The sequence below is a fragment of the Populus alba genome, chromosome 6 (genome assembly GCF_005239225.2).
Source record: "Populus alba chromosome 6, ASM523922v2, whole genome shotgun sequence".
Taxonomy (NCBI): domain Eukaryota; kingdom Viridiplantae; phylum Streptophyta; class Magnoliopsida; order Malpighiales; family Salicaceae; genus Populus; species Populus alba.
Window position 1 is genome coordinate 5,761,519 of NC_133289.1, and position 13,299 is coordinate 5,774,817.

Here is a 13,299-nt window from a genome sequence, read left to right on the forward strand (position 1 = left end):
CGTAGAGATATTTTTATATTTTAATAAATATTAAATATCATAAAAGAAAAACTTGTTGGTAATGTATTGCACACGGAACCAAATAAGTGACACGTGCAATATCATCTTATAACCAAACATCACCTTTTGCAAGGGCATTTAAATTGTCTCAATGGCCCCTATATGATGGGGTGGAGTGTGTGGCCAACGGGCTTTTATTTTGATGGCAACAGCTTTTCTTTTTTTTCTCTCTCTCTCCTTCTTGATTCATGCGCCCCACCTTTTAAAATTTTAAAACAGCCCTTCACTTTGTTTTTTCGTTAGATTTGATCTCGACTCTCTAATGACTATTTGTTTTATTTTGAAAAATTTATAAAATTAGATTTCTTTTTAATTTCATACCCATTCAATTTTCTCATCTTTAAAATTTAGTTCTTATTTGTTTTTGTTGCTATTTGTTTTACTTGAAATAATTATTTAAATTGATTTTTTTTTATAATTTCATCCTTCTTAATTTTTTTTCCTTTCAGATTTGGTTCTCATTTTATTATTCCTTTTTTCTTTACTTCAAATTTTTTTAAAAAATTAATTTTTTTTTCGATTTCATCTTTCAATATTAAATTTGGTTGGGAATTGAGCTTCTTAATTGAGTTCAGGTTTAGGATTTTACAAGCTTTAGAGATTAACTCAGGTTTAGAAGGTTCACTAGAGTTTTTTATTTTTTAAAACTCTTTTTTTTTTTCAATTTCTTCATTCAAAATTCATTCAATTAGAGATTGGATTCTATTATTTTTATTTATTTTCTTTTTATGAAAATTTTTATTGTTTTAAAATCTGACTTGATTAGGCATGTTGACTTGTGACCCGACTGACTTGGGGCATAGGCTAGGTTATGTTTCAACAAAAATAAGGGAAGATTAGCTCAGTGTGACCCAGTCAAAAATCTAGGTTGACCAAGGGAAAATTGGGTCAAAACTCAATCAAAACTTGTTGTTTTTTTTTTTAATTTCTCAAAATGATATCATTTTTACTTTTTTATAAAATAAAAAAAATTTAGTTAGCCCAGGTTAGCCTGGGTCAACCCCCAAACTTGTGACCCAGGACTTACCCAGAGTCAGGTTAAAGAATTATGGAATTTTCACTAACTTTTAAAATGACTTGAGTTATCTCGGGTCTTTTTATTTGTCGTTCTTTGTTGAGTTTTTTTGGCTAATTTTTTTTTTTAAAAAAAATTATTCATCCTTCAACATTAAAATGGTTAGGAATTGAGCTTCTCGATTCAGCTCAAGTTTAAAATTTCATGGGTTGCGAGTTTGAGAAATTACCCTATATTTAGGTGATTCGCCTAATTTTGCTTGTTTTTTTTAGGCTCATGTTTTTTCACTTTTATCATTCAATGTTGTTGTGCGACCTTTCACAACAATATTAGAACCGTGAAGGTGAACTTTTTCTAGTGGTGGGGTGATATCTATAGTAGAGAGATTGTGAATTTCCAACAAAATTTTCTTTCTTCTCCTCCCAAGCATGATATTAACATTTTGTTTCTTATAGGTAATTATTGTCAAAAAAAAAAATTATTTGTTTTATTTACTATTGATATTTTATTGATATTTTTTTTAATCATATTACTAAGCTAAGTAAGCTTATTGAATTCAGTTAAGTCAATGATAATCTTAGATTTTTCTTGTTTTTTAAAAAAATATTGATGTAGATTGAAAATAAAATTATTTTAGAAAAAAATTATCCCGACCCATGACATAGCAAAAAGGCACTTAGCTAGTATTATCTAACTGTTCATTTTATATGTTTATTTGTACAGGAAGCCCATAAGGATTTTCTTTGAGATAATGAGAGTAGTCAATTTCTTAAATTCCAAGCTTTCTGCAATAATGTCTGGCTTCAGCTAATAACCCACAGACCACCATTATGGACTAAATCAAATATCTATGTATTCACCCAAAACAATAAAGAAAAATGAAATGCTTATCTATTGGGTGGCAGAACACACTCACAATACCTGTTGCAATCAACATGCAATGCTGCAACGTGGTACATTAAAGGAGAAGGATCCAAATAACGAATTGCATAAATGAAACAAAGTTGCATGCTAACAATGAAGAAATGGAAGCATGGCATTAAATTGCCAAAAAACTAACTCGGGTCAAATTACGCGAGCACAGTCACCCGCGTCGCAGATCAATGCAGCCTTCTCTGTGAAGATTTGACTAGCATGTTTAGGTTGGGCTTTACGATATTCTTCCGTGACAAAAGTAACAGCTTCTTCTGCTAGATTAGCATCTACAAATGCAAGACAACAACCTCTAAATCCAGCACCACTGAAACGGGTTCCATATACACCAGGTGCCTTCAGAAGAATCTCATACAGTTGTTTCAGTGGCTCACAACCTAAACAAAGCATGAATTGCAATGAGTGGAATTCAATTTGCTATGTTCTACTGCTTAAATATTAAAACTTCAGATCATTAACTAAGATAGATTCTTTTCATTTCCTTTGAGCAATCTAATTTAGGAGTCAAGGTACCCTCAAAGGTCAAGGAATCCTTTCTTAATAAAACCAACACTAGTGATTTTGTGGCATTCCATCTGTATCATATTCCATCCTTAACCCTTCAGGATAGAAACCTGTTGTGAAATTTTTTTCTGCTATATGAGTTGATGCTTAAAAGTTATTCCAGCCTAAAAGGCCAGTTCTGACAAACTGCTCTCAACAATGCATCTAGAAAGTTAAATGCATGACTTGGATAATTATAAATAAATAAATAAATGATTCAATTTGATAATATTCTTATTACCAAACAATTCCTTCTTTTTTTTTCATTTTTTGTTCAGAAAAAAGGTGGCTTTGGGATTGGCAGACAAGACATCTAGAATCCAAAAATTATTTCAGGTCATACCACATTCATAGTTCTGAATAGAACTTAAACCAGAGGCTGAGATGAGCTTTCCAAATTCTTCCAAGTTGCCAGAAGCCCAAGCTTCAAGACCTGAGATATTTATTAGGTTAACTAGCTATGATTTAGCACAAAATTAAAAGGTGAATATGAAAAAAGGAATATGCTTGCTATGAATTTATGAAAGCAAGTCGATGGAGTAGTACCTTTCATAACCCGCATATTCTCTGAGAAATAGTGTTCTGCCCTTTTCGCTAGATTGGGTTCTAATAAGCCCTGCAGATACAGAGAAACACAGATTAGACACAAATCTATCTACAAACTGTTAAATACTGGATTACTTTTTGTAAGAATGTATTACTCTCTTACTATACATTGATTATCAAGACAAAAAAAAAAAGGGGGGGGGGGGGGCCTCCATGCACATTAAAAAATTTATGATGAAATATGTAAACATATTGATAACTGGAAGGAATCACAAAAACAACTAATGTAAAAAGGAGGCAGAAATCTGAATTTCAATTATCACATCTTATCAAAATTTGTACATGTTTTATTCAAAATTAAACTATAAAATGGAAAAGGGTCATTTTTAACCTAAATGTTCTTTTCCTTTCAGCACCAAACAAAGCTCATCTGTAATGTATGTGTGACAGTAAATTCATTTTCATCATACCCCTGCACACTTTTGCTAGGTCATTTTATTTCAGCTGTATCAAATATGAATCAATCCAGTAAAATGATTGGCAGTCTGCATTCAGCTTGAAGTCAAAATTGCACAATCTAGAAAACATGGAAAAAATTAGAACCAGATGAATTGGAGCAACTGCACTAACACTTGTGTGATAAACATGCTTTAAAATCATTATCTTTGACAAGTTGATGAATGGAAAAATTTTATGCACAAAAACAGTCAACTCTAATTCAATTACCTTGTGAGTCTCATATACCTCTGGATCAACTGTTAGCAAAAAGAGGATGGTAATCAAAGTTACAATGCAAGAAAATAAAGAAGAATCTAATTCAAAATGGAAAAAAAAAAGAGAGAGCGAGGGAGGGAGGGAGTCAAGATGCTAGCCATTGCATAGACGATGCTCCAGGTTGTCATTTCCAGAGGCTCTGTTGATCAGATAACAATAACACAAAAACAATAAGCATGAAAGAAGAGGAATTGTATGTTCATATCAATTGTTAAATTCATATTTAGCACGGTAAAAAAAAAAAAAAAAAACCTTTACAGGAAATTAGGAGGTTGTGTTTTATGAATTTCAACATAACCTGGTGAGCAAGAGACTGAACTCTTTGGGAAAAGTGACTAGTTTATCCATGAACATGTGTTAGACAGAAAGAAAAGTTATTTTTCTTGATAATGTAAAGGTAATCAAGAAGTGTTTGCAGTAAAGGAACAAAGGAAATTGTATAACAATAATTTTCAATTAGGAGATACCATGTCAACTAGATTTCAAGAAGTCCATGTCAAACACAAGCATTCCAACTAGATCTCATTTGCAGGTAAAGTCATGTCATAACTGCTTGAATTGAAGAACCATCCCAAAACATATGGTAGGTGTTTTCATATAGGCACCAGAATAGCAAAAGAAATTACTAAAACATGAATAAAACAAGTCCTAAACAAAACTACTTTTAGGAAATCAAACTAAAAATTCCTAAATAGCAGAATTCCTAATAACTAAAAACTTCAAGTTTTTGTTCCTCAACAACAAATTGACTTGATACATAGATGGTCCTCCTACATAGGAACCAAACGCAACTCATAAATATAAAATAATACAGTAAAATTAATTAATAAACTAATTTAGCAACTAAAAAAGGAACAATGTTGAATCCCAGATTGGAGCTGCTTTAGCCACTAAAGGGGAAAATGGGGGAAAATATCACAAATAGGATACAGAGTAAAATATTAAAATTCCCAAAAGAAATAACTTAATTTTTATATTTGTCCTGAAACAAATTTTCTATGTATTGTGTTTACTAGTCCTCTATCACTCTTTTTCTTCTTTTTCCCTTGTATTGAATTACTAGTCCTCCAGCATCATGGTCTTGGAAGGTTTGAAACAGGGTATACAATCACCTTATGCATGAACAAAATGAAGACACAATATTAAAAGAGCCATTTAATCTCAGAAGCGAAAAGAATCATACTTGAGAAGAATTCTAGCAGCCTCATGACACTCTACCACACGAAGATTATATCCAGGGCTGTTAGTCAAGGCATTCCTCAAGCCTGAGAATGCCAATAATATTTTGTAGGATTTATGGAAGTCGCTTTGCTTCGGAGAAGGAACAAGCTTGTGTTCTTTAGTCTATCAATTGAACAAGACAAATGCTACACTGTGTTGGTATCAAATAAAGAAAGAGCGCAAAATGACATTTTTTTCAAAGAAAGCAACTAGCAATGTGCTTTTGCAAATTCAGGTAAACTGAGTAATGACATTAGTTAGTCATAAACAAAATCTGCAAAGAATAATTGTTGCAACAGAGGCAAAATAATCATTCAAGAAAAATGTCCATCTCTATAATGTAGAAAATAATATGGGATTCAGTGACTGTAGAGGTTCTCAAAACACCAAACTAAAATAGCAAGACATATTGATGAAACCTTAAGGAGGATGAATTTGAGTTCAGATCTATTATATAAATTGTTCTAGGATTCATTTTAACTAGGTAGAAATGCACCACATGATCATTTACACAAGGCACTTGCTGTGGTAAACAAGACTTGGCTCAATTTACAACTACCATTTGCTATTATGAAGGTGGTATGAAGCCATGAAATTAAATGATGCTCAACTTACAACAAGCCCATCAGAAAAACTGGGAAAATGTAGTTAAAATCACAGAAATAAAATTTCATTCTGCAATCTGAAAATTTAGAGGGCATGTTGCTTAAAGATATAGAATACAGGCACATGGATCCAATCAATTACCTTGCAGTTCATGTGTGTAAGGAAACCATGGCTTGAAAGCAATATTGCCGATTGATCCAATATGCCATTTTTCAGACCCAAATATTCATTTTCAATCAACCTGCAAGTTCAGAATAGTAAGATTTGTAGAGGCCTAAAACTTTGAAAGAACTGAGGTACTTTGATAGCTCAGAGAATCTATTGCATCTAAATCAGAGCAGCCGAGTTAGTATGAAGTAAGCATCAATCAGTACTTGACAAACATTCATTCATATCAATAAGGATAGGGATATTCCTACATTTAAGAGGTATACACAAGGATATAGCAGGCAGAGGGCCGCACACGCCCATGGAAGAGATGCTTCTTTCAGGAAGTTAAAGGGTCCTGGTCTAGAGCTGTTTTGTAGAATGCAACATCAACTATCAAGCCAAAATTCTTAAAAGATGCTGCATGGTATATACAGTGACAGTCGTTTATTTTTCTCAATGCTATTTCTCTGGTTATAGAAATAGTTTCTTAAATTATATTCATCACTCCTTTTCCCCCAGATATGATAATGTAAATACTAGGATACTATGACAAATGAAAGATAGACACAAAGGAGCCACAAGAATCTTGGAAAAAAATATGGATAAAGATGAGGGTGCAAAATTTTGGACCTCATAGTGCCTAATCCAATCAAAACTGAAGGAGAGGGCTACTAGAAAGCAACTAAAGTTTTCTCTACTTTGATTAGCTGGTCGAGTTATAATGAGATGTCAAGTCAAGGTAGATGTCAATTGGTTCACCAAATTCAAAGTTCATTAAGGCTATGCTCCAGTCAGCAATAAGACATGCATGCAACAAATCAATAAGCAGATATTAGTATTAAAGAAACCTACCTATCATATTCAATATTTTCAGTGGGAGTCATGGTCAAGTTATTTGCAGTTTCAAAAGCCAGCAGGTATGCAACTCCAGCCTGTCAAATATACCAATACAGATATATCATGAGCAAAAACTGGGAAGTTCTTGACAGGGACAGGGAAGAAGAAGATAAAACCTCAAAATGCTAGTGTGAGATAATACATTGCAGGAAGAGGAAGAAAAGATAACATGGGGGAGGTATAGAAGCAGCTGGCATCAAAGGCAAAGAATTAAAACCACACTTACAGCGGCAGAAGAGCTGAGGCCTGAACTGTCAAGACCTTCAGAACCACATATGTATCCTGTGATGCCCTGCAGTATTTTAGAAGTCATTTTGTGTTAATGAAATATATAAAATCTTACAACAGATAAAAAAGGCACATCTCCGTGCATTTTAGCCTGTACTAATGGCTAAGTCAGAATGTTTATATAAAACAAGTATTTTGTTCAGAGTATTTTATTGGGAACAAAAGGAAATAAATTACAAAATGAAGAATAAGACGCCCCCAGAAAAGCATTAAAGTAAAAGAGCTGGCTGATACTGATGAATGTTTGCAATTGTAACTCCAGTAGAATTACTGGAAGAGAACACCACAATGAGGCCAATAAATGACCCCCTATTATTTTAAACAAGTTGTCAAAGAAAATTCCTCTCTGTACACACAGACCAAATCATACTTCAAATATTGCACAGCTTCAAAGAACATTGCAACTTCCAATTTGTTAATGTTTAATAGTAGAAAATGATTTTCCCCTAAAATTAGTATGCTTCTCACAAAAGGAATTTTCTGATCTTTATATTATTCAACCATTTTCGCATCCCTTCTTTTTTCTTTTATTATGCCTCCTGCCATTTCCCCTTCAATCCTTGGTTTACCTATCCTCTTCTGGATGGTTGGTTCACTGAGGAGGTCTGGAAAGGTCTTCATTTCATGAAAGCTCTTTAAGGAATTCTGGGCTTATCTGGAAGGAGTGAGAGAATTTACAGAATGGTGGTGAGAGTGGAGGTGTTAAACAGGATAGTCAGCAATCAATAGCTCAAGGTCATGCTTTAAGATTTTGATATTAGCTGTCATTTTCAAATCCAAAACAAACAAACAAAGAACTCCTCTAAAATTTACCACTACGTTCAAGAAAAGAAAAGTTAAAAGCAAAAAAAAAAAAAACAAATACAATGAAAGCACTGCCTTAATCTTCTTTTCAACAAGAAGCAAAAGCAGCAGCAGCAGCAACATTAATAATAATAATAATAATAATAATAATAATAATAGAGGGGGGGGCACAAAAAATAAATCCTCGTATGAAATTATAAATCCATCAATGAGATGATTATCCATATTCTTGAGAAAAAGATGGCTATTGATAGAGCCTGAATGTCATGATTCTCTGCTAAACTATGTAAAACAGAGCCTACATGAGCAACCTAAAATGATTAGCTTGGACAATGTGAATACCCTAGAAACCTAATTCGGAATTTGATGGAAGTTAATGGAGTACGAAAGCAAAATATTCAAACCTGAGTAAGAGAGATCCCCCTACTCTGTAGTGCATAGACAGCTCCTCTTGCAAAATTTCCCCAGTTATCTGCTTCCTGTAGTTTTGGGGAATCAGTTGCATGGGGCTCTCCTTTTTTCCTAATGGGTCTGGGTTGCTGAACTTCATCAATGCTGTAAACCCAAGGCATGATACAATATAAATCATTCAGTGTAAGGCTACTAAGAAATGCAATGAGATGCAATTAACAATCCACCTTGCCCTGTGATTGAAAATTTTGCAAGTACTTGGATGAACACACGCAAATAAAGTCGTAAACTACAATTTCTAACAATAAATTTTTTTACATTCAATTAAATTTGAATGGCAAAGGCAGTTTGATGATTTCACCATGTTACTCTGGTAGCCCTGGAGAACATTATAAACTCACAAAAGATGTTCATACACTAGCAGTATTGAGTGAAAGAATAAGTCAAATGTATATTGTCACTGAATCACAAGATGCAAACTAACGACAAACACACATTCTGTTGCTTTTGATGGTCTGATGGTGGAGCAGGTCCCCTTGGGAATGATAGATGGAAAGGCACTTTCTTCTCTTTAAGGAGATGGATTCCTCTTGTATGTGTTTATCTAGCACTCCCTTATATTACACCATGCATGTCAAGTACATTGAATTACCATCATAGATATTTCCATATATCTGTCAGAAATTTACGTTGTGGAGAAGCAAATGAAAATTTGCAAACCAATTTCATTCTTGGAACATGTACAAACTTTTTTACTCTCATCTAGCTTGGAAGTGTTGAATTAACTCTTTTCATAGGCAAAATATGTTTGAATCAAGGACATGTGTCATGCGAATGGAAAAAATCTGATGTTAAAAGGTAAATTAAGAAGCTTTAGCTACTGCAATGGGCTATAGATGCATCGGAAAATGAAAAGTGATTACAAGAACGATACCACACCTGAACCTTACTTCTCCTTTGAACTGTCCTGAACGCAGTATAACCTACACCAAGTGTTGCAAGGACATTAAGAGAAAAATGACATTGAGAGCAGCTAAGGAAAAGGAATGTGATGAGAATTTCATGGGCAAAGCATCAAAACACTTCTGAAGCTTTCAGATGGAGAAATTGATATGTTGTCCCAATCTGATAAGCTAGATCCAATCACAACAAACTTAAGAAAGCAAAATGCTGTGTCATCCCACCTTAATCTAATCATTTAACAACAATTCAAGTCACAGGCTTCCCCATTACCATGATCTTATGTAGACATCATATTTTCCCTTAGGTTACTCATCATCAATAGCCAAAAGCAATATTCTTTGGCAAGTGAGGGAACAAAACTAAAATTTTCTACTCTGATCTCAACAGTTATTGAGTTGAGATTTGTGCATGTGAAGACTCAAATATTGCAAGACCCTACAAGCAAGGCACGGAATCTACAGTGGTACCGGTTAAAAAACCACGGCCTGCTGCTCTAATCAGTCCCCCTAGCACTTGGTGGCTTGAACTCTCAGCCACAACATAAGCCCATTTGGAAACACATTTGCATCTTGGTCTTATGACCTGTGATAAGAAAAACTATCATGTTCTTGAAGGATTTAAAACCTTTATTGCCAAATGCCTAGGTGATCTTTGGAACTCTGCACCCCATACTATTTACAAAATCATCACAGGAAATGTTAATCCTAGATCCTGTCGTTATGATCTACTGCATTCCAAAATAAATGCCATAGAGAGATACAATTTCCCGACTCGATCCCCAATCAACCCTCACTGGTTCATAAAGTAATAGACTGAGAATGCCATCGGAAGATTTTACCTCAGTATCATCAGAAGGAATGAACCCCAGAAGTATTCCTTTATTTATTGTCATAGCCGAAACAGTTCCACCCTGCAAGCATTGAATTGCAAAACAAACTTCAATCTTTTCCGGCATTGATAAAACTTATTGATGTTGATTTTCAATCGCAACACCGTGAAAATATCAAGAACAGTATATTAAACAGAACCTGATGATCAATGTGAGCACCAAGTGGACAAATCCGATAAGGAGAGACCACAACTCTCACTTCTTCAGGACCTCTTCCAGCCATTGCAGAAACAATCTCCTTTATTTCGTTTAGCTGCAAAACAAAAACATTCAAATAAATCAAAAAATACAACAAAAAACAAATGAAAGTTGAAATGAGTGAAAAGTCAGCATCTTTCAGTCAAAAAATGCCACACCATAAAAACCATTGTCTCAAATCAAGATTTCAATTACATAAAAATAAATCCCATAAAAAGTTCCGATTGGATCAAGCTAAATTATCAAAAAAAAAAAAAAAACTTCAGACAAATTTAAGCAACCCCGTCAAGAAATAACACTCGTTGTAACAAAAAGATCTAGAATTTTACCTCATTTTCTCTAGGCCAAGAAACCCCACTCATTGTTTTCGAGTTTTTTCTGGTATTGATAATAACCAATCAAAGGTTACTTACTCAGAGATAATTTCTTTTTTTATTATTATTTGGGTTGCCAAAATACGACAGAGAGATTGCTGAACAAGTATGGACGAAATGACTTGCATCCACACGGTTTAATACCTTTCGTTTTTTGAGGAAAGGTGAAATTTAAGGACGAAAAATAACTTTAATTGGTGGCATAGGTGACTACATATGACAAACCAAAATTAAAGCATCGCTAAGCTTTGATGTAATCAAATGGAAGCAATTTGAAGTGTCATTGACACCAAAGCACGTAATCAATAATAGATGACTAATCGTATCAACCGCATTTTGCAAGATTGATAGCCAACAACATTTGACCTTTTACCCTCTCTTTTTTCTCTACTTTGCATAAAAGCTAACAAGGACATCATGAGTTCGTTGCCCTTGACATGAAATCGCTTCAAGGAGAATCCACCCTTCAAGCATTAGAAAAGTTGAACATGATTTTTCCTTATCTCCCAATTTGTACATTTGAGCAAAAAGATGATCTCTGCTAACTTTGCAACGCGGAAAAGTGACTAGACATCTATCTAACGTGAAATTATGAAGAACAAGCTTCTTTCTTCAACTTTTATTTTCAATACTTTTTTAGATGACTATACAAGTGCAAGGATGAGCTTAATTAGTTCAGGAATACAGGGACTAAATGAATATTTCTTAGATGGTACAAAATCTCCTTTTCCAATTGATTCTAACCCTATTTCTTTCAGACCTCGGGCCGGCTCCACTCACCATGGAGACTTTTCGTGACCCTTGTGCTTTTTTTTGACAATCACGCTTCTGATTTAATTTCAGAATTAATCCAAATCTACCTTATTAATTTATTTAAATCAAATTAACTCAGCTTTCAAACAAAATAAATATTCCACTAAATACCAGTAAATAATATATAAATAAAGAGTGACATACCGAACTCCTTTTTCGAGGATTTGACTAATCAAGCCCTACAAAACATCTTAAGAAAATTAAGAAAAAACAAATTAAGAAGGGCAAATCAGCCATAGAAATGAAAGCCAAGTCCTGTTAAATTTATACCAATGAGCGTTTCACTCGTATCTGGCACTCTCCTTTTCCACTTTGAACACTAACTACTCTCTCTTTATCTATCACACCAACCCTCTCCCTCGTTGGCAAATCCAACGACAATGAAGGTAAACAAGATCAGTCAGATTGTCAGGTTCAAGTTATTCATTCACCGTTGGAAGCTAAGGAGTCTTGGAACCCTGAGAAGAAACCATCAAAAATCAGGGGCTTTAACCAAGAAAACACCACCAGCTGGGTATCTTGCAGTTTATGTTGGGATGCAAGAAAAGAGGTTCTTGATACCTACAAGGTTTCTAAACATGCCTGTTTTTGTAAGTTTGTTAAAGAAAACAGAAGAGGAGTTTGGGTTTAAATGTAATGGAGGACTTGTGTTGCTTTGTGAGGTTGAGTTTTTTGAAGAGGTTTTAAGGTTGTTAGATAAAGACGAGACTAGATTTGGTAAGTTTGGTTTGGAGGATTATTTCAAGATTGTTTCTTGCGAAGTGGGTTTTGATTCTTGCAAGGAAACAACTAATGTTTTTACTCCATTATTAGAGAAAGCTAGGGTATGACATTGTGAGGGTCCTTTTTTTTAGACTAGGATCTCATTTTTCTTTTTCCAAAATTAGGGAGTTTTTTGGGCTATGACCATCCTTGTTCCCATCTTTCAAACAGTGTTTGATGGGTTTCAATGAGATGTTGTTGAAGCTTTTTCCTTCCTCACTAATGTCTGGGGTTTTTCTAGCTAGTAGGCTTCTATTTGTTTTTGATGCAAAGCTTATCTCTTAGGATTTTGTGAGCATTGATTTGTTAAGAGTGATGTCCTTGCTCATGATGATGATGATGATGATTTATATTAATAAAATTTTCATGTGATTAATTGTGATTGTTGCTTCTTCTTCTTTTCTTAATTTTCAGTTGCTATATTTTTTTCAATCTCATGATTCTAACTTATTTTTTAGTTTTTTTTTTTTGTTATCTTATATTTTTATTATATTATTAAATTAATTAAGATTTATCCATGTTATTATTTATTTTACTTCTTTAAAAAACATAAATAATTATGAATAATGCGCAAATAACATCATTAAAAACTTAGTTTTATGAATATTATGTGTATAATATTAGAAATTGTTTATTTTTTGTATTAAATTATTTTTTTATTTGATGTGATATCTTGATTTCTAATCATAATATTAAATTAACCGAATTTATTAATATCATCAAACTCAATGTCCAAGAAATTTTTTTATTTAAAAAATATTTGCATTATTTTAATATTTTTTCTATATAAAAATAAAAAAGAAAGAAAGAAAGAAAAAACGGTTAGGCCAACATAATAGCACCAGCCACCTGGTTAGTTTCTACTATAAGAGGTGATGCAATTAATTTTGAAAGGTTTCTTGCTTTCTTTTGAGTAGATAGTTGTTGATTGAATGATTATTTCTATACCAATTTAGTTGCGATTTTTGCACTCCTTTTGTCTTCATTAGATTGGTTTTGTACCTGAAATGGTACTGATCTCATTGAGATTCATAGCGAGAATAAACCAATTT

General features: G+C 33.5%; 2 protein-coding genes across 2 annotated transcripts; one reads left to right on the top strand and one right to left on the bottom strand.

Annotated features, from left to right (window-relative positions):
* Window positions 1-1,944: 1,944 nt before the first annotated feature.
* On the bottom strand, window positions 1,945-10,898 carry LOC118032528 (galacturonokinase). The gene is made up of 14 exons (XM_035037238.2): window positions 10,628-10,898; window positions 10,240-10,353; window positions 10,050-10,121; window positions 9,188-9,231; window positions 8,242-8,392; window positions 6,972-7,037; window positions 6,701-6,780; window positions 5,840-5,939; window positions 5,055-5,215; window positions 3,970-4,010; window positions 3,824-3,852; window positions 3,098-3,167; window positions 2,895-2,984; window positions 1,945-2,385 (listed from the first exon to the last, which is right to left on the bottom strand). The coding sequence occupies exons 1-14, from the start codon at window positions 10,658-10,660 to the stop codon at window positions 2,141-2,143; spliced, it is 1,296 nt and encodes a 431-aa protein (XP_034893129.1). The 5' UTR covers window positions 10,661-10,898; the 3' UTR covers window positions 1,945-2,140.
* Window positions 10,899-11,865: 967 nt separating this feature from the next.
* On the top strand, window positions 11,866-12,532 carry LOC118032512 (protein SMALL AUXIN UP-REGULATED RNA 51). The gene is made up of 2 exons (XM_035037223.1): window positions 11,866-12,309; window positions 12,419-12,532. The coding sequence occupies exons 1-2, from the start codon at window positions 11,866-11,868 to the stop codon at window positions 12,530-12,532; spliced, it is 558 nt and encodes a 185-aa protein (XP_034893114.1).
* The last annotated feature ends 767 nt before the right edge of the window (window positions 12,533-13,299 follow it).